The following is a 23,815-nucleotide window of genomic DNA, read 5'->3' as shown; positions in this document are numbered from 1 at the left end:
ATGCCCTTTAAAATTAAACCTCTCAACTGTCAAGTGTTGACCTCATCAGTTTAGTTGGAAAACACACTCGAAATGAACACCGTTTAGACTTTCTCATCACTCCAAATTCCAAGTGTCCCAAAATGTTGGCTCTGGCCAGGAACTCGTGGTGTGGCCAAATGCTGGGTCGCCGTTGCCCCTTCTCGAAGGCATCCTCCGGCGGAAAGCAGGCCGAGAAGCAGGGCAAGTACAGGATCGTGATGGTGCGGCATGGGGAGTCCGAATGGAACCAGAAGAACCTGTTCTGCGGCTGGTTCGATGCCAAGCTCACGGAGAAGGGTCAGCAGGAGGCCTGTGCCGCCGGCAGTGCCCTCAAGGCGGCCAAAATGGAGTTCGATGTGGCCCACACCTCGGTGCTGTCCAGAGCCCAAGACACCCTCACGGCCGTCCTGAAGTCCAGCGAGCACAAGAAGATCCCGGTGTGCTCCTCGTGGCGCCTCAATGAGCGCCACTACGGCGGACTGACGGGACTGAACAAGGCCGAGACCGCCAAGAAGTTCGGCGAGGAGAAGGTCCAGATCTGGCGCCGCAGCTTCGACACCCCGCCGCCGCCCATGGAGAAGGATCACGAGTACTACTCCTGTATAGTCGAGGATCCGCGCTACAAGGACCAACTGAAACCGGATGAGTTCCCCAAAACCGAATCCCTAAAACTCACCATCGAACGCACTTTGCCCTACTGGAACGAGGTGATCGTGCCGCAGATCAAGGAGGGTCTGCGCATTCTGGTGGCCGCCCACGGCAACAGCCTGAGGGGCGTGGTCAAGCACCTGGAGTGCATCTCCGACAAGGACATCATGAACCTCAACCTGCCCACCGGTATTCCCTTTGTCTACGAACTGGACGAGAACCTCAAGCCCCTGGCCACCTTAAAGTTCCTCGGCGATCCGGAGACGGTTAAGAAGGCCATGGAAACGGTGGCCAACCAGGGCAAAGCCAAGTGATCTTATCGTTTTTGGGTATATCAACTCTCCTCCTGGGAAGGTCAGGGCAATCAGCTCAATGCACTTGCATGCCAAACAAAAACAGCGGATCGAAAGTGCCCAAAAAAGCGAGAGAAAACTGTGGCAAGGCGAATGTCAAGCAGCAAATAAATTTATTTGATTTTAATTGACAATGAAGAGTCAACAACGATGGTCTGGCCATTGGTCTCTTGGTCCCTTGGACTCTAAAGCTACAGCTATAGAGCTATGGGTCCCAGGGTATGGGTCTCTGGGTCTGAGCCAGAGCCAAAGTCCAGCCGTATTTATATGTGTTTCCATTGCGCTCGTTTAAGAAATCAGGGAATCGAGTGTGTCGCGTCAATTTTAATTGCTGCGGGATGAGTCCGCGCAGCCTCTGGCATTCCAAATGGGTCGAATTTTAATTTGTTTAAATGAAATACTCATTTAGGGCTTATTGACAAACAAATTGAATTGATTGATCTAAATGAATTTATATGGTGAGCAGTGGCTGCGAGACTCAGATTGCCTCGGGATGAGATGGGTTCGGGTTTGGGTGGTTTAGTCTTTTTCTGCGCATTTGACCCGCTGTTAGCTGTCTATATATGGAAGTTCAGAGGAGGCCAGATTTTCCATGTTATGCCCGCAGAGCGTGGCGAGCTTTGATCCAGTAAATTGGGAGCGTGAAACGAGCTCTTCGGCATTCTGCAGGCAAATTTGGCTTCTCCGCAGGAAGAGGCTCCTTTGGAGCTCGCTAAAAAGCATGAGCTCCACATTATTTGAACTTAATTACACAGCCGCAGTCGAGTCGAGACCAAAGTTAAAGCTAAAGTCAAAGTCGGCGCCCCGTTAAATCGTTTCCACTACACATGGCAAACCGAAGCAATCGCAGCATAGAAACGGCGGGAACATAAAAATGTTTGCACTTCGTATTTGTCGCGCATAAAATCTAATATCGAATTACAAGACCCGGTCTTTGGAGAGGAGTTCGCAGTTCGCAGCAGTGTGCGTGTCAGCGAAACTTTGTGGCAGGCTCCACCATCCCCACGTCCCCACATCCTCAACCCGCTGCCATAAAGAAACTGAATTGAGTTAAATGCGCGATAAATTGCTTTTTGCATTTATCATGGTCGCCCTGGCAGGCGGCAGCCCAAGTTTTTAGCTGGAGTCGGGCCAAGCCTAGACCATGAAGATGGAGAGGCGACCCAGCGACTGTGTGGACTCCACCCAGACTCCTCCGCCTTCCCTCTGGCTGTGGCGAATATTGAACAAGATTTTTAATTAGTCGCCAAAAACGAAGAAAGGGGCGAATGAATAGCCAAGAACGCAAGACTCTCAGGAATTTCAGGCCAGCCATGGTTTATTTATGCGCTGCAGGACGGAATTTATTGGGCCAGATCCTGGTTGATCACCTGGCTGATGTAGGCCAAAAAACTGGACACGCGTGTGTAGACATCGGGCCTGCCCTGGGCGCAGGTGGATGAGCCGTAGGAGACAATGCCCACGAGATGCGGCTGGGGACCGGGCCTAATCAGCGGTCCACCTGAGTCGCCCTGAAATAAATAGATTACATTATTTAGTTCTTAATTTAGCTTTATCCCACACTTATCATTATTTATAAGTTTCGAAAGATTAAGGCATAAATTCGATAAGTTCAATCCACTTTTCAGGGTATAAAATAATGTGTGGAGTATTAAAATCATATAGATATAGAAACAAACATTTTCATAATATTCCGAATGTTTTTTAAAGCTTTAAATATTTAAAAAAAATAAATCTGATTTACTATAAGCGGGAATAATATGGATGGTATGGTGTTAGTTTTTAAAGAAATAATTCGACTTACCACACATGCCCCTTGACCCTGCCAGGGCGCAGATCTCATTTCGGGTGACCCGGAATCCCTTCTGGTTGCACTCCTCGTTCGAGATGGTGCGATAGTTCAGCGCCTGCAGTTGATCCGGCAGAGTTGCCGCGGAAGTTGATGGAGAGGTGGATCCCCAGCCGGTGAGGCGGACGGGAACCTTTTCACCAATCCGATCGGATCCCCCAACGAGAATGGTGCTGATATCAGATCGCCCCAGACGGAAGGGAGGAGTAACCTTAACCAGGGCGATGTCGTTGATGATCCGGGGATTCATGGAGTACTGCGGGTGGACGTGCTTGGTCACCACCCGGTGACGCAGTCCACCAGCCTTCCAGTTGAGTGTCCCAACGACCACGCTGACATCCTCCACCTTCATCTTCTCCATACAGTGGGCCGCCGTAAGGACATGTTGACCGCTCACAATTGATCCTCCGCAGAAATGCTGCCAGCGACCACGACGTTGCATTTGCAGGGACACCTGGAAGGGCACCGTCTCGTTCACCAGCTGCCCACCATTAATCCTGGTGGGTGGTTCCGTAATCGGGGTCACCACATCAGCCAACCCTTGCTGGAGGATCAGGAGGAAACACAAGAGCTGTAGAACTGCCATTTCTGAGAATGATACCCCGTTTACAACGGTAAGTGAATGAATGGGTTGGGAGTGCAACCCGTGCATTTTATACATCTCCACGAAGAGCAGTCTTATCATTTATTTGGCGATGCAAACATGTAAATGTTTGTGATCTTGAAATAATGTAATGTGGGTTGAATTGGGGTAACCTTCCCCAAGTATCTTCTATAAATAACAGTATTGGTTTTATATACACTTGACAAAACACTTAGTAATTTAATCATTATTAAATGTATTAAATTATTTAGGCGAAGCGACGCCATTCTAGACCTTCACTTTATTCAATAAAGTTTATTGTATACCAATAGCTGACAAAAATTCTTAGAAATAACTCAAAACCAAATTTATATAAAACAAAATGTATAAAAATTTATATTGTTTTCAAGAAATTTTTGATATTGCGTGTCTAGTTGATAACCTTAATTTTATTTATTGAAACATTGGTATGTCACAACTTTCGAAAACATTTCAGTCCAAACAGTAGTTGATTCGGATCTCCTGCTGCTCCGCTCCTGCACATTCAGTTGTCGCCTTGCGTGCCTGGTTATCATAAGCTAGCAGGGATCCGATCCACCAGTCCAGCGATCCCATCATAAGAGCGCGCTTGACAGAAGCGCCTACCTGTTGTCATCAATTAGGTAACACGCTCACGCGACCGATAAATATTAAGCCAGCTCTAGCTGGATACCGTTTTTATCTTACCAAACGCGCATTCGTATCTGGCCGCTGCTCTGTGGCATGATCTCTTATCTGATTTGCAAATAAAAATCTGTTTAATTTGCCCAATGCTCTCTGGGCACAGAGCCAATGGCAGATCGCTGCATGTGCTGGGGTCCAGAGTCATAATTTATAGGATTTGGATTCGCGAGGGAAACGAGAAACTTAGGTGCACCTCGTAGTGCGATTCTGAACAAATTAAGTACTAAAATAAACGACCAATTTACTGATTATGCAAAACACGCAATTAATTTTCCACTTGGAAACGAGTGCGAAAATTAATTGCCTGCGAAGCGGAAAACTCATTCGGCTAACCAGGCTGATCCCGTTTGTTTATGTTGGCATCGGTCATAATCATTTGCATACAGGTCGAACCAGAGGAATATTTCATTGCTTTCCCCACCTGTTCATTTCGATGCTCTCGATTGACCCCTGAAATCAGCATGGTTAGCAATACCCTTCCCGAGTTGCTACTGGACTTACCGCCTGGTATATTAACTGCCACTTCTCCCACTCCAGACAGATCGTAAAACCAGCGGCCTGGTCTTATGAAGTTGGCCAATAAATCAAGCCGAAGACGTTGGCGGCAAAGAGACAAACAAGAAAACGAATCCCGAAAACAAAAAGCCCATAAAAATTGCACTGAGAATGAATGCTCACTTCAGCTGAGTTGGCCAGTTGTGTTGTTCTTCTGGGCCACACGCACAATTCTACAGAAGTTGGCTGGCCAACACGGAACATGGCCAAGAACGAGGGCAACGGCGGGGCGGGCAATCAAACAAAATGTCATAATAATGATGGCGTCCCGTCGGAGCGGACAGGCAGGATGCTTATCTTGTTAACACCGAACCGATCCCATCCACAAGTCCCCGTCGAGGAGGATATGGTCTCGGGAACTCCGCTGATGATGATGAAATGATTAAAGTGCATTTTATTAGTGGGAATTTTGAGCATCGTTTTGCGGAATCGCAAAAGTTTTTTTCTTCTGTTTTGATTTTGGATTGCAGTGACAACCTGTTTTGAATATAGTTTCTTAATAAGAAAGAAATGTCTTTAGAGTTTAAAAGGAAATATAAAATAAAGAAAAATTTCAAAAAACAAATCCGTTTTAGTGTACCTAAATAAAATATATCATAATTAACTGGAAATTATCTACGTAGTATATTTCAATATTTATTCGTTTTAATCTCTATCAGATTTTTTTCTTAAAAACCAAAACACCATTTTCCTGGGTGTCCCTGTGCCTGATTAAGTTTCCCTTGCTTAAACAAAGCCTAATGAGTTAACACACGGATTAACCCGTCAACCTGGAGTCTCACATGCAAATTAGAGGCAGGAATTAAGCATAAAGTCCGCGGATAAGTCATGCCTTTCCAGGGTGGTCCAATTAACAAACGGCGCCAGAGTGGGATCTCCAGATCGCCAGATCCCCAGACACATCCTGTGGATGGGGCGGCTACCTTGCTGGCGATATAATAAAGCCATTTCGGGTTCAAATCGGTTCGCTGGCTGGCAACTTCGAGGCGCTGCATTGCGGCCCAGGACAATTAACACAGAAGTCCAAAGATCAAGACCTCAACGGCAGCCAGGATGCCAAAAAGGGGGGAAGGAGGATCTGCAGTCGGAACCGAGAGGTGTGCATAATTAATTCGCGCCCGTGCGCCACACACAGCTCCCAGAAGTCTGCCTCCAGGTCCAACTGCAGCTACAGCCAAAATGATTCATTAGCTGGATGCAATCAGGCCCGGAACTGACACATCTGACTCCGAATGTGGACCAGATAGCACTTTCGCAGCCCGCCCATGGAAGGAGCAATGGAATTGAGGTAGAACTCGACGGCGCAATGGAGCCTGATTTGCATCGAACATGTGGATGGCTGGATGGCTGGAGCTGCTGTCTGGCATCGAAGCTGCAGTTGAAACCGAAACTGCCTTCGAGGTGTCCAAGGTGTCCGAGGTGCTGATTGCCAGCGGCAGGTCTCCTTGTCTCCCCGTCCAATGCACAATGAATTAAAAGAAATGTCCGCAGTGGCTTGTTTAATCGGAATATTTAAATTATTCGCTGATTAAAACTCTGGAGCTCCAACTTCGGGAGTCTGTCTGTGTTTCTGATTCTTTTAGTGACTCTGTCCTACCTTTTGCGTAGGTGTTATTCCCAGGAAATTCAGAAGATCGCTTTTTAGAGCAATGATGTATGGGTTCGAGAGACAAAAAATCTTTACACCCCCTGAAATAAAGTAAACCTTAGTTTGGCTTAAACCACAACCTTTATATTAGGTCTCCCCTTCCGAATTGTTTGTGTTCCTATCGCCTAGGCCACTGCTATCGCTGCCCAGCGACCTTGTAACCCAGTACTACACGAGGTGGGACGACCGCCCACAGCTGCACTAGATAAAATTCAAATGAACTGAGTAGAACGAAAAACCCCAATTAATTGGGGCTCTTCGATGCGTATATAAACCTCTGATTCTCGGCTAGTTGCAAGCTCAGTCCTACCATGAACGGAGTAACTTATTTTGTGCTGCTTGTGGCAGCCTTCTCTTCCCTCGAGTTGGTCGAAAGTAAGCCCATGGGCAATGTCATCGACTGTAAGTAAAATGTAATTTTAATATTATTTATTTTATTTATTTTCCCTACTAAAATCCATGATTTTCTCCAGTGGACAAATATTTCGAGGAGGCAGACACTAATTCCCAGGAGCGCGTGGTTGGCGGCTACGATGTGCCCGAGGATGAGTACGTTCCCTACCAGGTGTCCATGCAGTTCCGAACCCGCAGTGGCCAGCTCAGGCATTTCTGTGGCGGATCCCTTGTGGCCCCGAATCGCGTCCTCACCGCCGCCCACTGCGTCAATGGCCAGAATGCCAGTCGCATTAGCGTGGTGGCCGGGATCAGGGATCTCAACGATAGCTCCGGCTTCCGATCTCAGGTGCAGTCCTACGAGATGAACGCCAACTACCAGGAGCTGGTGACCAGCGACATTGCCATCCTCAAGATTGATCCGCCCTTCGAGTTGGACGAGAAGCGAGTGTCCACCATCGATGTGAGTGGCTCGGATTTGGTTGGAGCCGACCAGGAGGTGCTCCTCACCGGCTGGGGCTCGGTCTTCCACTTTGGCACAGGACCCTTCGCCAAATACCCCACTGTGCTGCAGAAACTCAACTACAAGACACTGAGTAATTCAAAGTGCAAGCAGACGATGACCCAACTGACGGATACTGAGATTTGTGCCTTGGAAAGATTCGGCAAGGGAGCTTGTAATGTGAGTAGATTATTTAGATTATGTTTGGAAGAGATATAATGACTGATTATTCGTTATCAGGGCGACTCTGGTGGTCCTTTGGTCATGAAGAACGGTGAGTCCTACAAACAGGTGGGCGTGGTTTCCTATGGCACTGCCTTTTGCGCCTCGAACAGCCCCGATGTCTACACCCGAGTGTCCATGTTCGATGGTTGGATAAAAGAAAGAATGGCTTAAATTATAAAGTTGAAAAAAAAAAAACATTTCAAGTCTTCAATTAAATAAAATCACCAGCTTTCTATTGGTATTCAAAGCAATCCGTAATTATTGATAATAATTAGATAATAAATTAGGCATTCCATGGCAAAGAACTACACATCCCATTGAGATATTTGCCAGCCAGCTAACTAGGTTACTTTACCAGCATCGCACCTCATTATAATTTCAATTTCAAGATCAAATTTAATGGCATAACCAAGTAGCCAAAGTGCCCCAGATATTTGCGATACAAATGCAAATTGCTTCTCTAATGGGGGCCTGGCTTTTGTTTAAGTACCGTGGCAGATGGAAAGCCATTGGCATTAACGAAAGAACGATGGGTCTGACTGAGTTACTAATGATCGGAGTTATAGTTGTGGGAGGAGTGTTTGGCAGACTGAATTGTGAGTGTCAATTGGATTAATATAAGATGATCAAGGTTAATGAAATCTATACTCAAACAGCTCGTCAACCCAGTGGATATACACCTCATAGGATTGTGGGAGGTGCTGATGTCCCACCCGGCGAACATATACCCTACCAGGTTTCCCTGCAGTACAAAACCCGTGCGGGTCAAATGCATTTCTGCGGTGGATCCATCATAGCTCCCAATCGCATCCTAACAGCAGCCCACTGTTGTCAGGGGTTAAATGCCAGTCGCATGTCTGTGGTGGCTGGAATCAGGGGTCTAAACGAGAAGGGCTCCCGCTCCAAGGTTCTATCCTACAGTATCCATCCCAAATACCAAGAACTGGTGACCAGCGATCTTGCCGTGCTGTCCATTGAACCTCCTTTGAAACTGAACAATGGCAGCATTACTTCCATTGAGTATAAATCTCAGAAAAAAGAGTTCGTGGGCGGTGGAGTTCCGGTGACCCTGACGGGCTGGGGCCTCCGCTTACCGGTGCCCTTTCCCTTTCTGGACGAAGTCAACTATCCAAATGTACTCCAGCGGATGAGTTACCACACGATCTCGAACAGGGAGTGCCGAGATGCGGGCATGGAGAGCGTCACGGATACGGAAATATGCGCAATAGGACCTTTTAGAGGGGCCTGTTCGGTGAGTTGAATTAAAATGAATTAAATATTAAGATAATTTAATGTATAATAATATAATAATTTTATTTTAGGGCGACTCTGGCGGACCTCTGGTAATGCAAACGGAAAATGGCCTCAAGCAAGTGGGCATCGTGTCCTATGGCCTGGTTGTTTGTGGTCTCTACATCTCTCCGGATGTCTACACTCGGGTCTCAACCTTCAGTGAATGGATAGGAGATCAAATGGAATCGTAGAGGAAAAATAGATCTTCAGATCCTTCAGATCGATTTAATCACTTGCAGGGAAAATCAATTTAACAATTAAGGAAAACTAAGAAAAAAAATATATTATAGCTTCATCTACTCGGCGGCTTCTTCGGCGGGGGATTCTTCAGCTGGTGGAGCGGCCTCCTCCGCCTTTGGAGGTTCCTCAGCGGGCGGTGGTGCTGACTCTTCAGCAGCTGGTGGTGCAGCTTCTTCGGCAGGAGGTGGTGCCGCTTCCTCTGCGGCTGGTGGTGCGGAATCCTCTGCCGGTGGTGGTGCAGCCTCGTCGGCCGGAGGTGCCTCTTCCAGCGGAGCTTCTCCTGGTTCGGCCCCCTCCGGTGGAGCTTGATCTGCTGGCTCTGCCAAACCGGTGTCCGATGGCAGAGCCGTGGCCGGAGCAGTTGGAGGAGCCGTTGCTGCAGCACTTGTAGCAGCAGTTGCCGGAGCAGTCGGAGCAGCAGTTCCTGGAGCACTAGGAGCAGCACTTGGAGCGGCAGTAGCCACCGCTGTCGCCAGAACAGTTTCATCATCATACCCACTCTTTGTCGAAGATGTCGCTGCCGTCGTTCCATGCTCCGTGGCATCCGAGGGTTCCGCACAGGGATCTTCGATAGGTTTGGTGGCAGCACGCTGAAAAACAAAAAGGAGTTACCTATAGGAAACTTATTTTGAATCTCTTCCCTTACTTACCAACATGACCTTGCGGAAGAATCGTTGCAGGATGCTCGCTGCCTCTTGCTTGCGTTTCTCCTCCTCGTCGTCCTCCTTCTCCTGGTGGAATCAAAAAATCAATGCCAGCTTTAAAGAAAAAAACCCCAAATATATCTCTAAACTTACCGCCGCGCAAACACACACGCACACTTCCTGGGGAAACTGCATGCGGACCCAATAGCCACGCCAAGCGGCCTGAATTGTGATGGCCGCCTGTTGGCGCATTGCCTCGTTAATCCGCTTCAGCTCCCGATCCCGGAAGTACTGGTAGAGCAGTTCGGTTCCATCGGCTCCACGCTCGGCGGACATGTAGGCCTCCACGAAGCGCTTGTAGGCACTCTCGATGGCCGGACGCGACATGATCAGCTCCTCGTCCGAGAACTTGCACTTCTGCAGCAGCTCCTCCAGAATGTCCACGTCCTCGAAGTTTATCGTCTGCTTGCCGCGCCGCATCTCGCAGCGCCGTTTCTCCAGGAAGTTGCGGAAACAATCCTCCAGAACCTGGGCCATCAACTCGGACTTCTCCCTGGACAAATCGCAGACACAGAGGTCCGATATTATGCTGTCCACCTGTCGCAAAGCCCGGTCCAAAATGGTCTTGGCCACTGCAACAGGAGATGGTACTTAGTATTTAGATACGATTTAGAATTATTTTCCATTAGTAACTCACCCAGTGCCTTCTCCCTGGTCACGATAACAGAGTGCAGATAGTCTATGATGAACTGGCAGAGGCACTCCTTCTTCGGCTGACATCGTAGAACCTCCCTTGTAACATCGGATAGAAGTTCCGGCAGTCCCTCTGGAACATTTATCGCCTGCTGGCGCATCTTTCCGCGTTGAATTAGATAATTCATCTAGGTTTTTTAAAAATATGTATTGCAAAAATTCTACAATTTTGATCGGTCAACAGCTTAGTTGGAAAGAATATGGGAATTCAGGGATGTGGCAGTTTTTTTTTTGGCTACTATGATTTTAGTGCCTAAGATTGTCGTTGGCTACTAACTGAAACATGAAAATACAGTAAAGCCTCTTGTTCCTTGTTGCGTGTTAGCCTAAATTCGAGACCTAAGCCACATGACCTCGAGTTGGCCAAGACTTCTTTATGACGAAAAAAGTCTTATATTTAATCTACACAGTCGAGTTTTCTACACGGTGAGGCAGCGAACTTCTAGTACCATGTATAATTTTCGAGTTCGGTTTATTTACGTCAGATGGCGTTAGTATAAGTGTGACGAGTGTTGTTAGTAAAAAGTCCTTAAGAAGTGGATCCTAACTGTAAGCCATATTGCCTTCGTAAGCCCATCCTAATATGCATAGCTTTGTTTTAAACCAAATAATGAAAATTGGTTTTCCCTTAAGACTTTTTGGTTTTTTAAAACGGCCTTCGACTGTTTTAACATACTATTCCAATTACATAACCAGAGCAGAAAAGTGCAGTTTCATTTAAAATTTTGCTACTGTGTTGACTTGAGCCCTAAGATAATTTGCATAGCTTTGTTATCACTTTCATAAACATTTGAAGGTTAGTCAAACATTGCGGCATTATCAAACTCTTATGTAACACGTGTCTCTTGTAATTTCCAAGTCAGCACTTGCTTTTTAATATGCAAAGGGCAATAATTTGAAATTCCACTTGTCACTATGGACGGCAGTCCATGTAGTGACGAAGCGCACCAGGAGAGTGTGCGAAGGCGACTACTATATATACACGAAGAAATTAAAATCTGCTGTGATAGTCAGATCGTAATGAGTAATACACCAATCGAAAGGTATTGCAAAAACTTAAAGGATTGCATACCAAGACTTTAAGAAAATCAATTGGATTGGGAGAGAGAGCGGTGAAAGTGAAAAAGTAAAAATTTAGAAATTTGGAGCTGTTGGGGCCGGTGGGGATAAATGCCCCCTCGCAATGATTTACTTGTATTCCTTTTGAAAATACCCGTCGAATGAGGGGTCATTTGTCAAAATCCGACGCTCCGTTCAAAAGTTATAGCCAAAATAAGATTTTCTTCTTCTTCCCAAAATGAAAATTTAATTCTGTTTGTCAGTTTGTCCACTTGTCCACTTGTCCACTTGTCCACTTGTCCAAAACATGTTTTTTAAGTTCTGAAAATTTGATATGACGTTCATCACATCGATATAAAAAACTTTTGTTCTACCACTTTTGGAAAAACTCGCTAGTTTAGCGGGAAAACAGCTATAAATAGCTAAAATTCGGAAAGCCGTAACTTCTATACTACTAAAGCTACAGACTTGTGCTGCATCTCGTTTGAAAGGTATTTTGAAATGCTATAAACGCCTTCTATATGCAATTTGTGTAAATGTAATAGTTAAAAAAATATAAACAAAAGACAATTTTTTAAAACTTTTTTTTTAGCTTTTTTTTATTTTTTTCAAAAACGGCTCTAACGATTTTCTTTAAAACCTTAAACTGTATAGCCCTTGAGATTCCTTAAATTTTGGTATATAACACATTACTGTAAAAAGTCACGTTTAATAGTTATTTTTATACGAAAATAGCCACTGTTGCCAGCTCGAACAATTAACGCTCCCTGAGTATTGAATTTTGTGGGAGGGTATCCGAACTGTATTTTAGGGTCATGGAATCAGTAAATTTGCACTTAAGAGTTCCATATAGGAATCTTTTGTTCTACGACTTTTGGAAAAAGCCGCTACTTTAGCGGGAAAGAGCTAAAAATAGCTAAATTTCGTTAGTTTGTAAGTTCTACACTACTAAAGGTACAGACATGTGCTATACCTCGTTTAAAAGGTATTTTGAAATACTTCAACGCCTTTTTAACTCAATTTGTTAAAATACAATAGTTTAAAAATTATGATTGACCAATTTAAATTTAAATGTATATATTAGCTCCTATGAGAGCAAAAGTAAACAAACAAAAACTTCTGATATCAAATAAAAACACCTCTTAACGAGGTAAAAAACTAGTGACGACCGCACCTTCAACATACAAAAGTTCTGATATCAACATTTGTGACGAAAAATTATTACACTCGTCATTAAATAGACTTTCTAATATTTTCTCATTCGGCACGCTGCAATAGAAAATGCCTGTGAAGGGAAAAAGGTTGGAATAGTTTGCTAGGGCGGGCCGAATGAGAAAATATTAGAAAGTCTATTTAATGACGAGTGTAATAATTTTTCGTCACAAATGTTGATATCAGAACTTTTGTATGTTGAAGGTGCGGTCGTCACTAGTTTTTTACCTCGTTAAGAGGTGTTTTTATTTGATATATTGTTCAGGAAAAAGTGCTAGGACTTTGTACCCCTCATCGAAAGTGGGTGTGTATCGGGAATTAGCATTGCTTAATTATTCAGCCGGTATCGGAAATCAACAAGGTTCCCGATGGATTCTCTTGTCCAAAAACCATTGAACCGCTTTCCTTTTCTTTCATTTCCAGCTGATCTTTAGCCCGGCTCCTCGGTAATTTTACAAAGATAGCTCCAAAACAAACAACTTTCGATTATGGAAGGTAGCCATATATAGTTAAAGTTCTATATTTAAAAAACAGAGACGTGCGCAGAGGGGGTTTCATAATTAAATAAAATTATTCTTTAAACAAAAATTTAAAAGAAAAATTTTTCTCTGTCTAGTTTTTTTTTTACTATATGTTTTTAAGATTAAAGACCCCCCGAACCCCAAATAGACGCCCCTGCCTTGAAATTCGCCGCCGAAAGCTACTTATAAAAGCTGTTTTCCGCGGTTCTATTTCGATCGTTTTCGACGAAAGCGAAAACTGTGGAGAAAGCTTCGGCACTACCAGCTTGGGATCAGTTGGACGACGGAATGCAGCAGCTGATCAGAGTGGCGCGGACGTTGGGTGAGCAACTGGGTGATTCACGACCACATGGATGATCGATTTGCCGCCTTCCCCCATTCGCAGGTCAACGATCGAGCGGCGCATGGAGTGTGCGGAGAATCGGAGGTGGAGACAGGGGAATCGCCTGCCTGGCCGCCCTGCCCGAGACCCACCAGATTCTTCAGAAGACTTGTCGTGAGTTTGCCAATGCGGAACTGGCGCCTAAGGCCCGGCACCATGATCGAAAGGAGCTCTTTCCGGCGGAACAGATCCGCCGGTTGGGGGAACTCGGCCTGATGGCGGTGGCGGTACGGGAGGAGTACGGTGAGTACCTGAAAAAAGATTATCCAGAAAGAAATTAGTATGATATAAGATGAAAATCTGAAAGGCAAATACACATTAACTAACCCAAAATCATCCGTAAAATCAAGGGACTTATAGATATTTTTGATGTTTTCCTGTAATTTCTTGATCTAATTTTGAATTCCCCTAACAGGTGGTTCCGGACTCGACTACCAGGCCTATGCAATTGGCATGGAGGAGGTGGCTCGCGGCGATGCAGCAGTGTCTATCGTGATGGGCGTGAATAACCTGTACCTGGGTGCAGTGCAGCAGCACGGAACGGAGGATCAGAAGCGGGATTTCCTGGTGCCCTACACCCAGGGTGATCACATCGCCTTCTACGCTCTATCGGAACCCGGAAACGGATCGGATGCAGGAGCTGCCAGCACTACGGCCAAATTGGACGGAGATAGCTACATACTCAACGGCACCAAGGCGTGGATATCAAACTCAAAGGAGGCCAGCGGTGGAATAGTCTTCGCCACGGTGGACAAGGCCCTGAAGCACAAGGGAATCACTGCCTTTCTCACGCCCAAGGATGTTCAAGGACTTTCGATAGCCAAAAAGGAGAGCAAGATGGGCATGCGGGCCACGTCGACATGCCAGCTTGTGCTGGAGGATGTCCAGGTGCCTCGATCCCGAGTCCTTGGAGCTCCCGGCGATGGCTTCAAGATAGCCATGCAGTCCCTGGACTGCGGAAGGATCGGAATCGCCGCCCAGGCCACAGGAATCGCTCAAGCTGCCCTGGAATTGGCCGTCGACTATTCGCAGAAGAGAGTGGCCTTCGGGAAGCAGCTGGCGCGGATGCAGCTCATCCAGCAGAAGCTGGCCGACATGGCCACTCGGGTGGAGACTTCCAGGCTGCTCACTTGGCGCGCCGCCTGGCTAAAGGACAACGGGCTGCCCATCACCAAGGAGGCGGCCATGGCCAAGCTTCACGCCTCCGAGGCGGCCACTTTCTGCGCCCACCAGTGCATCCAGGTGCTGGGCGGGATGGGCTACACCACCGATCTGCCCGCGGAGATGTACTACCGGAACGCCCGCGTCACGGAGATCTACGAGGGAACCTCGGAGATCCAAAGGATCGTGATTGCTAACGCAGTGCTCCAAGAATTGGGCAGGGAGTGATTTTATCGTAGAACTGGAAGACAAATCCGAAATATTGCATTTACTCTTATTTGAGAAACCCAATTTTAAGTTGCCGTAGTACTAGAGTAAATACTTTTAATCGCATATATTAATTTGTACTACAGAAATGCATTTATAAAATAAATTAAAACAAACTAAATTTGAATCTTGTAACCGATGCATTAAATCGTTCTTCTTTGACAGTAATTTTCCCTTTTTGTTAGTTATTTAAACTGATTACTAGAAGTAAATGGAGTAAATTAAATTGATGCTTTTTTTAAATTTGAATTCCGGTTACTTTTTCGATAATTCGATATCGGTTAACGATAGGTCTATCGATATCAACGATGATTTTTCAGAGGGACCGTATAAATACCAAAACAAGAAATGGCCACAGTTTGGGATGAAAGGCATTCCGCCCTCTGGCAACACTGCTATTTGTTATTGTTTTTAAAATAAAAACCATTTTTCGGATAAATGACGGCCAATTTGTTGAACCTGAACGTGGACACGCTGTTCGAGCAGCACAGCGTGTCCGAGATCGACGTGGTGCACAAGAAGATCCAGTCGGTGGTGGAGAACAAGCGCGAGGAGCTGCGCAACCATGTCGGGTGAGTGATGTGGATGTGGCATTTCCGGCAGTCCCAAAGAACTCCCATCTAATTAAAGATATTTTGCCTATCAGCGAGCGGTACAGGGACCTCCTGCAGGCGGCGGACACCATTGCAGCCATGCAGACCTCGGCGGGCACGCTCATGGAGCAAGTGCGTCACGTGCAGGCCAACTGCCGCAGCCTCAACGAGCAGCAGCTCCTGGGTTTCCAGTCCACCACCACGAATCCGAGTCCCAAGGAGGCGGCGCTGCAGCAGAGGAGTGCCGGCAGGAAGCTGCAGACCTACTACGGCACCATGGCCCAGATCAAGCTGCTCACCGCCCTGCCGGAACTGATCTGGACGCACCTGGACCATGATCGCTTCTACGCCGCCACCGAGCTCTTCATCTTCAGCCGGCACATCAGCACCGGCCTGCAGTTGGACGGGCAGAGTGCCCTGATGCAGAAACTGCCGGTTGCCCGCAAGCAGTGGGAGATCCTGCGTCCCTTTCACGTCACCATCAAACAGGCCGTGCTGGCTGCCCTGGAGAGGGAGGAACTGCATCCCGAGATGGCCGTGGACTGCCTGCAGAGCCTCCTGCTGCTGGACAAGAGCGACCTGAGTGCTGTCTTGAAGACATTCCTGAACCTGCGCTCCTCCGCCTTTCTGAGCTGCCTGCAAAGCAGACCTTCGGATCCGCGTCGCGTCAAGGAGCGCATCCTGGCCAGCTTGGGGGTACTCAATAGCACCGTGGAGCTGCTGGACAAGTGTCTGCTAGGTGAGAAGCCATTTATTGGAGTAATCTCAAGAAAAAACACAAAAGCAGCGAGAGTATGAAGATTATCTGGAGACACTCCCATTGAAACTGTCCGCTGGCCGAGGAAGTTTCCACACTTTCGCTCCCCTCGACTGCCCGATAATGCATTATGGTGATCATTGGCTGGGGACTGAAAGACTTGACCCCACACGCTTCCAACAGATCGTCGGTGTAAGTCGATCTGTGATGCATACAGGTGGCAAAGTCCGTTTTTCCTAGACTGACTTGCGTGGCGTTCTTGTCAATGCCGTCGAAGCAATGGAACTGTGTGCCATTTGTGGGCCACAGGGCGCGACAATGTCTGGTCGCGCGATTGTGGAAGAGCACAAAATAGGTGCTCGGTTGTTTGTCCAGGAAGTAGATACCATAGAAATCGCCGCTCTTGATGCGACTGTCGTGGGACTTGGCCTCCAATTGGTCCGTGTACTTGTTGGAGCAGAGGAGCCGCAAGGCACCTTTCACTTCGACGCCACAACGTCTGGCTATTTTTAAAGACGAGTCTGCCATTTTTGTATTAGAAGACTATTACAAGTTTATTCTAACTGAGCTGTTATGACTTATTTTCAGGTGACAGTCTTCTCTTCGCCCGCCTAGCGGACTGCGCCTCCGCCACGTGTCCGCCCAGCATCAACCGAATGGAGAGCAGCGAACGCCAGCTGGCTCACCTTTTACCAGACATAATTGCCGGCTTCAAGCCGCAATTCGAGGTTCCTCAGCTAACGCCGGAACAACTAGGCTCCTCACTTCAACAGTGGCTGGACAAGATGAACGCCCTGGCAGCGGCTCACCTGCAGCAAGTATTCGCCCTTGTCGGCAACATGCAAACCATTCAGGACATTAAGTCGGCGGCCAGGACCAATGGTCGGCCGGACTTTGTGCGCCTAGAACAGCAGCTGCATCTGCAGCACAGCCAGTTGGACTTCTACGCCCGCAAGTACGTGCCACTGATCAATGCCAGAGTGCGGGAGATCATACGCAGCAGTTGGGCGGCAGCCATGAAGCAGACCTACGAACAGGTGCTCCTACTCATCGAAGGCGGACAGTCGCCGCAACAGATTTGGCGAGAACAGAGCGACGACCTGCCTTTGAGCTTGGCGGCGGCACTCAGCGATCAACCAAAACGGCTGGCCAATCGTACAAAGGGTTACGATGGCGCCACAATGGAGCTGTGCAAGCGTTTCGACGCACAGCTGGCGGACATCGTCCAGGAGCTCAATGTAATGCTGCAGGAGCAGACAACGCGGTCGGAGGACAAGCATTCGCTCATCCAGTTCCTCCGCGAGACGGCCGAGGAGCAGCTGACGGAGTATCTGACCAACCTCAAGGGTCTGCAGCTCAGGGAGCGGCCTGCTCTGCTCCTTGCTCTGCGCAATAGCCTGGCCTTGGTGGAACTGTGCCCCAATTTGAAGCTCTGCTTCTGCCAGCCTTCCAGTTGGCGGCAGTGGACTGACAACTTGGCGGGTGTCGGGATCGAGCATTGGCAGCGCATTTGCGGCCTGATCGAAGAGGAGATGCTGTCCTTCTGGCTGCTGATCGTTGACGATGTTTTGAACGGACATAATTGCGAGGAAAAGCTGCCGAAGGTCATCAACCCTGAAGTGGTCCTCAGCGACTTTGCGGTAATTAAATGAAATGTCTTTAAAATTATCTTATATATTGAAAATAAACTCTTTTACAGCTTTGGCAGACCTTGACTCTGGAGCAGCGTGACGAGGACCAGGAGCAGAGTGTTCAGTCCACCATTCGCATTCCTAGTCAGCCGCGTCTCTCGCTGCAAACATATCTCCATCAGCTGATTCAGGCATTAAACCTGGCTGTTCCTCAAACATTGCCACCCAAAGTATTGCAAGCCTTCATCCAGCGGCTTCTGGAAAAACTGCTCATCCACTATGAGGGATTAGCCCAGTCGGAGTGCACTAAATCCACCCAGAACATTGCCCTGCAGTTGTACTTTGATCTGAAGTTCCTGGAGCGCGTGTTCGCCGTTACGCGTGAGGAGCGGGCTCTCTACGACCAGATTCACGCCCAGCAGAGCCAGCTGCGCGACTGCATTGATCCTTTTGACTTTGAGCTATTTGCCGAGCACATAACTGCGCATGTGGCCAGAGCTTCGAGCCGCCTACAAGGCGAATTGGGCGTGCTGACACCCGCGACAACTGCTCCAAGTCAGGCAGCCACTTCATTGGCCCATGAAGCAGATCCCAATGTGCTGTGTCTCAGCTCATCCGGATCGACGTCCCTTTGGTTCCCCCTGCTGCCCATTGTGATGCCACAAGCTGCTGGAAGAGTTACTGGGATCGAACGGAAATCCGTGGCACAAGAACCTGCGGAGAAAGTGAGTAGAAGGGTTAAGATAGATGAAGCTGCCGGGGCTCCCTTAAAAAACATGATTTTGATTTCAATTTGCTTACCTATTTCGGTGTATTCCATATATTTATTAATGGTTGTCGACATTACTTTCAGTTTTAATTACCTGAACAACCAAAAGAAGAGAGCCCCCAGCGTTAATATACCATATGTAAACTTTATCGAGTTATATATGTTCCCATGTTTCTTCCTAGGATTTCTATCGATTGCAATCCTAAGTCAATAGTTTCAACATTTGCTCTGGTTGGGTAGGAATGGTATTTGATGGTTGATATTTTGTTATCTTTCCCCGTTTGCATGCTGCATGATATTAGCTCTTTAACCAATACTGAGTTTTCCTCTTCGCCCTTCATTAGATGCTTCATTTCCGAATTTGGAAAGCTCTTCAAACTGAAGCAGCAGTTTAATTAAACTAATTTGGTCCATCCAGCAATAAATAAACCAGAATGCCGCAAGACAAATTTTAATTAGGTGCAACTTTCCGCCACCCTTCTCTCCCCCATTTCTCCACTTCGCCCGCAAAGTGCTTGGCGAAAGTTTCGCTTGAAACCCAAACCGAAATTTCCAAGTGGATGGCCAGAACAGCGGCAGGATGATTGTGTATATATTATGAACGCGTGTGCAAGGACGAGTGCCTCAGATGCTAATTAATGAATCGCTGCAATTATTGAAATCAAATCGCTGGGCAAATGTTAATTTATGGCCGTGGCTACTTGGCCGTTACTCGCATGTTTTGTAATTAGCTGCGATCTCCGCCGGTATAAATCGTTCTCTAATTATGCCCGCTTTCCGTTTGTTGCTGTTTGCTGCTCGCCATAAATCCGAGGGCCCAACCGCAAATTAACAGATTAATCAGACAAACTACCAATTAATAGTCCTAATTAATTAATAACACTCTTTATCCCTCTATCTCTGCTTTCACCCTCAGATGGCGACAACGACAACGACAACGACACCGACGCGGAAGTCGGGGGGCAATGGTGCCCGCAAGGGAGACGGCAGCAAATCCAAATCGAGCGCAGCTTCCTTTTTCGGGATGTCCCAGGAGTGGTTCCGCTAGAGGAGTCGAGTCAAGTGGCCTGTGAAGTGCATCCGAGTGGAATGCGGAACCCTCTCTCCTCGCCGTTCCATTGTTAAAGCGAGCATTCAGAATGTTTAACCTGTATCCCAGCATATACACATTATAGATACATATTCCCTGATATCACTTTTAATTCCAACTTAACTCTAAATTTGTAATTTTTAATGCGCTTTGATGTTGCCACCGATGCTATTTCTTGCCTCCCTTCTTGCCACCGCCCGCGGCTGCCTTTTGGTCCTGTCCTTTCTTGGCTCCACCTTTGTCACCGCCGCCTCCATCGCCGCCTTTGTTTTTATTTCCGGCTCCACCGCCGCCGCCGCCTCCTCCGCCACCGCCGCCCTTTTTCTGTGGGCAAAGAAACACGGAAAGATTTCGCTTTGAGCTGGGACTGAGCAAATAACGAGCCACGGTTGTTCAAAGTTGCGGAGCAAAGTCAGTAAATGAGAAAAAGGTTAGTTGGCGCAGGGATTGCAATGAGGAGGCCGCAATTCCAAAGGGTTAGAAGTTGTTTAATTACATTCAAAATTAAATATTATTTCCGTTATGCATAAAAAATAATGTAATAATTCTTCAACAATTTAGGTCACGCCTATGAATATTTAAATTAAAAGGAAGTAAAATAAATATATTTCTGTATTTATAAGCATTTCATTGTCCAATAATACTGAAAATTCTGTTTTAAAATGCTCAAGTTTTATAAGTAGTTACTAAGAAGTTTCTGATGAGAACGCGTTAAGCCTGTTGGAACTGTGGCAAACTGATTAAGCACAAAGATGAAGATTAAAAGTAGTTAGACTCACAATTAGTACGCAAGTTGCATAACACAAATATTGCTTACATTGCCGCCACCGCCTCCTCCGCCCCCTCCACCACCTCCTCCTCCACCGCCACCGCCTCCTTTATTTTTACCCATCCTATCAACTTCTCGGGACAGCAATTATTAAATTTATTTGGTTTAGTTTCTGGGGCTTGCTGTTGGTTTTCGGCTAGAACAAACTTTGGCCGCAGCTGGCAAATTGCGACTAATAAGCATCGCCATTGCCGCAAAGCGAAATGCATGAAAATTAAATCATTTGGCCAGAAAAAGAAGGCCAAAATAAACGTTGAGAGCAAAACACAAAATGTGCAACAGCCAAGGGCAAAAAGCGGATGGGAAGGCGCCAATGTTTTCGGCTAGGTGAGAATGGGATGGGATTGAATGGGTTGGTCGGGGGGATTTGGCCCCGGGCTGCTATGGCCAATGGCTCTTAACTGATTTAATCACCTCTCTCTGCGGCCGGAAGAAATGGGAAGTGTTTCTCTCGCGGCGACCGTTGGATTATTTTGTAGTGCTTCCCCTTTTGCCTTTTGGCACTTCTGTTTCGTTTCGGTCTGTGCATTTGGATTTGGCCATTTTCATGCCCATGGCCATGGCATTGACATTGGTCACCTCTCTCGTTTCTGGTTTGTGGCCAATCCAAGGCAATACGTCGGTAATCCCACGGCTCAGTCGCGAATCCCACGGATACGAACGGGGCAACAAGACGGTATTTATAGATGCAACGAGAACCGACAGAGATAGCCTGGGCTAAGAGAGATTTGGGGGATTTCAATGGGGCAAAAAAATGGTCGTTGATTCAAAGCGAATGAAAGTGTTAATCGATTCAAAGAGACGCTAACATGAAGATCGAATGAGGCAGAAGTGTTTAAGTGACGTAGATATAGTTGGGGATAAGATAATTGATGTTTATCTCAATTAAATAATCTATTCTAAATATCGGACTCATCCTTTCTAGTCTATGTTAATAAAATATTCATAATATAGTCCTGGTATTTAATTTATTAATTTAATTGTAAGGGATAACCATTTTAAAAATTCTCCACCATAGTAAATATCTTCCAAATACCTATATTTTTTACAAAATATATTTTTGCAGCAAGCTTTAACATAATTCTTATATCTTCAATACGTTTAGCTCAACATGCTGATTTTCCCTACAGTTTGAGCTGTAATTACTACTACAGACCAGTTCACAAGTTGGATTCCTAATTGGAATGGAATACATTTAACGGCTTTCCACCTGTCTGCGTTCCAAAGAAAACTGTCCGTGTCTGATTTTCTTCATATGCTAATTACAGTTATCAAAAAGTTTCTCTGTCGCTGCCACCGGACACTGGAAACTCAATGCATACATAATGAGTCCTATTACTTTTCCTGCAGCTTTTCCTCGCCTTTCCCGCTCCGCTTTCTCCCCTAACAGATGTTGGAAAATAGAGGTGAACAAAAAGATGGGACACCCGTCGCCGGTGTCAGCTAATTAAATTAGATGTTTTATACGGTGAGCCGTCAGTGAAACCGATATCACCCGATGAAAATGAAAGCACCTAGCCGAGGAGAACTCAACAAGTCGAAATCTGCACCTGGCATTGTGCCTGCAGCCAAATTAGAAGTGAAAAGTATGAAATAAGCTCATAAAATTACGCTCACACATGCTCCGGGAAAAGGATTCTGTGGAGGGGGGGGTTTGGGGATCAGGATGAGGATGACCCGTATCCGGAGGCGAGGCTAACAAAGTCGCAAGTCCGGACATTTGCTGCAGGTGCGGCAAGGCGAGCGAAACTTGCACCTGAAAGATAAACCCCCCTAAAGGGGGCATGTGAAACTGGACGGACACTTTGAATTTAAGCGAAATGGGCGGACTTTCTGGGACTGGCTAAATACATACGGAAAGGAAAGAGAGATAGCCGGGATAAGTAAGGAGTTGGCTCTGTAAAAGTGCGGAACTTTAATTAAGTTTTGGTTCTCCCAGCTGACTGACATCTTGAATTACAAATGAAAAACTTGTGTGCAGCAGCAGCAGCAGCAGAAGGAAAGGCGGCCAAAGGAAATGGGCCAAAAAGAAGCGACACAGAAAAGGGCAGAAAAAAAAAGTAGGTATATATAAAGAAAAGAAAGAAATGTGAGTGAAAAACCAGGAAAAACCAGTGCATAATAACACACTGAACTGCAAGAGGTGGGGCAGCAGCAGCAGCAGCAAAAAGCAGTTCCTGCAACAGAATGCGAATAAGTTGCACAGCCAGCAATTCACGGAAAGAAAATAAAGAAAAGTAGAACCACTGGGCGGGAAACCCAAACAACTACCTTAGCCAGTTATCCAGTTAGCTGGTTAGCCGCTATAAGAATACCCAGCTCGCTGGGGCCGCGAATATCTTCCAACTGGCCGGCCCTTGAAGTACGGCTATCCCAAAAATCGAACAAGAGCAGCAGCGACCAAAAAATAGTTCATTCATGGCTATTCGAGGAAATACTTCCTCCCAAGTCTGCCTACGGAATACCCTTAGATAACCCCGTTCCGATAATCAACTTCCATTTCCTCCGATTCCACGTAATTCCCGCCCCTGATGACGATAGTTTTGGCTCGGAAAAATTAATTCCCTACTTCAAGTCGTGGCCCGATAAGATTACTTCGAGCCAAATCAAAGTGCGTTGTTTGTAATATGGGGTACATAAGCCCCCGGCGAAACCTTATCTAAATAGCTATTGCTATTAAGCCCGAACTGAAAGCATGGGCACTTTAAACAATAATTAAAGCCCACTTAGAGTTGAATGAATTCACTTTCAATCCGCTTTGATGATCCGATCGGAAAATGTAACGTTCTTTTTTGTAAGACTCTAAATACCCTTTAATTAGGAATAAAAAGAAAATTTTATTGACTGTATTTTACCAAAACATTTCTACATACCCTTGCTGGTTAAGGGCAACCGCAGGTCTGCTGTAACCGGAACTTCATCCACAGCCGAACTTCATCATCGGCAGCCTTGCCACAGAATTGGGTTTTAGTTCACGTGCCACCGGGAACGGAAAGTTGATTTTCTCTGCTGGCTGCCATTGCTGGAAAATCAGGAAACAGATGTTTGCAAATATCTTGCGAGCAAACTTTTTCGCCAAGGTATTTAAATAACGTTTTCGCTGCACCAACTTTT

General features: G+C 46.5%; 8 protein-coding genes across 9 annotated transcripts; 5 read left to right on the top strand and 3 right to left on the bottom strand.

Moving 5' to 3' along the window:
* The first annotated feature begins 39 nt into the window (after positions 1–39).
* Pglym87 (Phosphoglyceromutase 87) lies at positions 40–1,149 on the top strand. The gene has a single exon (XM_017140349.3). It carries the CDS (start codon positions 123–125, stop codon positions 981–983), a length of 861 nt encoding a protein of 286 aa, XP_016995838.3. The 5' UTR covers positions 40–122; the 3' UTR covers positions 984–1,149.
* On the bottom strand, positions 382–3,457 carry LOC108056543 (chymotrypsin-1). The gene is given in 3 exon segments (XM_017140356.3): positions 382–2,533; positions 2,827–2,848; positions 2,850–3,457. Coding segments are annotated over 3 exon segments (798 nt in total). The 3' UTR covers positions 382–2,365.
* Positions 3,458–6,617: 3,160 nt separating this feature from the next.
* LOC108056539 (chymotrypsin-1) lies at positions 6,618–7,671 on the top strand. The gene is made up of 3 exons (XM_017140352.3): positions 6,618–6,782; positions 6,854–7,455; positions 7,516–7,671. Exons 1-3 carry the CDS (start codon positions 6,692–6,694, stop codon positions 7,669–7,671), a joined length of 849 nt encoding a protein of 282 aa, XP_016995841.3. The 5' UTR covers positions 6,618–6,691.
* A 358-nt stretch (positions 7,672–8,029) lies between these two features.
* LOC108056545 (chymotrypsin-1) lies at positions 8,030–8,984 on the top strand. The gene is made up of 3 exons (XM_017140358.2): positions 8,030–8,096; positions 8,157–8,752; positions 8,823–8,984. The coding sequence occupies exons 1-3, from the start codon at positions 8,030–8,032 to the stop codon at positions 8,982–8,984; spliced, it is 825 nt and encodes a 274-aa protein (XP_016995847.2).
* Positions 8,985–9,061: 77 nt separating this feature from the next.
* Positions 9,062–10,627, bottom strand: Rsbp15 (Radial spoke binding protein 15). Its single transcript, XM_017140355.3, has 4 exons — positions 10,375–10,627; positions 9,831–10,309; positions 9,684–9,764; positions 9,062–9,623 (listed from the first exon to the last, which is right to left on the bottom strand). The coding sequence occupies exons 1-4, from the start codon at positions 10,556–10,558 to the stop codon at positions 9,090–9,092; spliced, it is 1,278 nt and encodes a 425-aa protein (XP_016995844.2). The 5' UTR covers positions 10,559–10,627; the 3' UTR covers positions 9,062–9,089.
* A 2,769-nt stretch (positions 10,628–13,396) lies between these two features.
* Positions 13,397–15,119, top strand: LOC108056534 (short-chain specific acyl-CoA dehydrogenase, mitochondrial). Its single transcript, XM_017140347.3, has 3 exons — positions 13,397–13,544; positions 13,608–13,847; positions 14,020–15,119. The coding sequence occupies exons 1-3, from the start codon at positions 13,511–13,513 to the stop codon at positions 14,991–14,993; spliced, it is 1,248 nt and encodes a 415-aa protein (XP_016995836.3). The 5' UTR covers positions 13,397–13,510; the 3' UTR covers positions 14,994–15,119.
* Positions 15,120–15,404: 285 nt separating this feature from the next.
* On the top strand, positions 15,405–20,494 carry Cog1 (conserved oligomeric Golgi complex subunit 1). Of its 2 annotated transcripts, none has more exons than XM_017140361.3 (5): positions 15,405–15,604; positions 15,679–16,364; positions 16,971–18,022; positions 18,082–18,738; positions 19,699–20,494. In XM_017140361.3, the coding sequence occupies exons 1-5, from the start codon at positions 15,471–15,473 to the stop codon at positions 19,828–19,830; spliced, it is 2,661 nt and encodes an 886-aa protein (XP_016995850.3). In that variant the 5' UTR covers positions 15,405–15,470; the 3' UTR covers positions 19,831–20,494. The 2 variants fall into 2 exon arrangements, with proteins under 2 accessions (XP_016995850.3, XP_070072849.1); XM_070216748.1 differs by lacking the exon at positions 19,699–20,494 and adding an exon at positions 18,965–19,003.
* Positions 19,959–21,028, bottom strand: LOC138913352 (RNA-binding protein cabeza). Its single transcript, XM_070216749.1, has 2 exons — positions 20,690–21,028; positions 19,959–20,196 (listed from the first exon to the last, which is right to left on the bottom strand). The coding sequence occupies exons 1-2, from the start codon at positions 20,762–20,764 to the stop codon at positions 20,041–20,043; spliced, it is 231 nt and encodes a 76-aa protein (XP_070072850.1). The 5' UTR covers positions 20,765–21,028; the 3' UTR covers positions 19,959–20,040.
* Between the last annotated feature and the right edge of the window lie 2,787 nt (positions 21,029–23,815).

This window comes from Drosophila takahashii, chromosome 3R (assembly GCF_030179915.1).
Source record: "Drosophila takahashii strain IR98-3 E-12201 chromosome 3R, DtakHiC1v2, whole genome shotgun sequence".
In the NCBI taxonomy this organism is placed as follows: domain Eukaryota; kingdom Metazoa; phylum Arthropoda; class Insecta; order Diptera; family Drosophilidae; genus Drosophila; species Drosophila takahashii.
This window is presented reverse-complemented; position numbering and strand designations above follow the sequence as displayed.

Excerpts from the sequence above, each read along its gene's own strand:
- LOC138913352 (XM_070216749.1), bottom strand. The coding sequence starts at position 20,764 with ATGGGTAAAAATAAAGGAGGCGGTGGCGGTGGAGGAGGAGGTGGTGGA. Across the intron at positions 20,197-20,689 it reads GAGGAGGCGGTGGCGGCAAT|AAAAAGGGCGGCGGTGGCGG; the intron begins GTAAGCAATATT and ends CTTTGCCCACAG.
- Pglym87 (XM_017140349.3), top strand. The coding sequence starts at position 123 with ATGTTGGCTCTGGCCAGGAACTCGTGGTGTGGCCAAATGCTGGGTCGC.
- LOC108056539 (XM_017140352.3), top strand. The coding sequence starts at position 6,692 with ATGAACGGAGTAACTTATTTTGTGCTGCTTGTGGCAGCCTTCTCTTCC. Across the intron at positions 6,783-6,853 it reads CATGGGCAATGTCATCGACT|TGGACAAATATTTCGAGGAG; the intron begins GTAAGTAAAATG and ends GATTTTCTCCAG. Across the intron at positions 7,456-7,515 it reads TCGGCAAGGGAGCTTGTAAT|GGCGACTCTGGTGGTCCTTT; the intron begins GTGAGTAGATTA and ends ATTCGTTATCAG.
- LOC108056534 (XM_017140347.3), top strand. The coding sequence starts at position 13,511 with ATGCAGCAGCTGATCAGAGTGGCGCGGACGTTGG. Across the intron at positions 13,545-13,607 it reads CAGAGTGGCGCGGACGTTGG|GTCAACGATCGAGCGGCGCA; the intron begins GTGAGCAACTGG and ends CCCCATTCGCAG. Across the intron at positions 13,848-14,019 it reads GGCGGTACGGGAGGAGTACG|GTGGTTCCGGACTCGACTAC; the intron begins GTGAGTACCTGA and ends TTCCCCTAACAG.
- Rsbp15 (XM_017140355.3), bottom strand. The coding sequence starts at position 10,558 with ATGAATTATCTAATTCAACGCGGAAAGATGCGCCAGCAGGCGATAAAT. Across the intron at positions 10,310-10,374 it reads GACCAGGGAGAAGGCACTGG|TGGCCAAGACCATTTTGGAC; the intron begins GTGAGTTACTAA and ends CTCCTGTTGCAG. Across the intron at positions 9,624-9,683 it reads TCTTCCGCAAGGTCATGTTG|CGTGCTGCCACCAAACCTAT; the intron begins GTAAGTAAGGGA and ends TTTGTTTTTCAG.
- LOC108056545 (XM_017140358.2), top strand. The coding sequence starts at position 8,030 with ATGGGTCTGACTGAGTTACTAATGATCGGAGTTATAGTTGTGGGAGGA. Across the intron at positions 8,097-8,156 it reads AGTGTTTGGCAGACTGAATT|CTCGTCAACCCAGTGGATAT; the intron begins GTGAGTGTCAAT and ends ATACTCAAACAG. Across the intron at positions 8,753-8,822 it reads CTTTTAGAGGGGCCTGTTCG|GGCGACTCTGGCGGACCTCT; the intron begins GTGAGTTGAATT and ends ATTTTATTTTAG.
- Cog1 (XM_017140361.3), top strand. The coding sequence starts at position 15,471 with ATGACGGCCAATTTGTTGAACCTGAACGTGGACACGCTGTTCGAGCAG. Across the intron at positions 16,365-16,970 it reads GCTGGACAAGTGTCTGCTAG|GTGACAGTCTTCTCTTCGCC; the intron begins GTGAGAAGCCAT and ends ACTTATTTTCAG. Across the intron at positions 18,739-19,698 it reads CACAAGAACCTGCGGAGAAA|ATGGCGACAACGACAACGAC; the intron begins GTGAGTAGAAGG and ends TTTCACCCTCAG.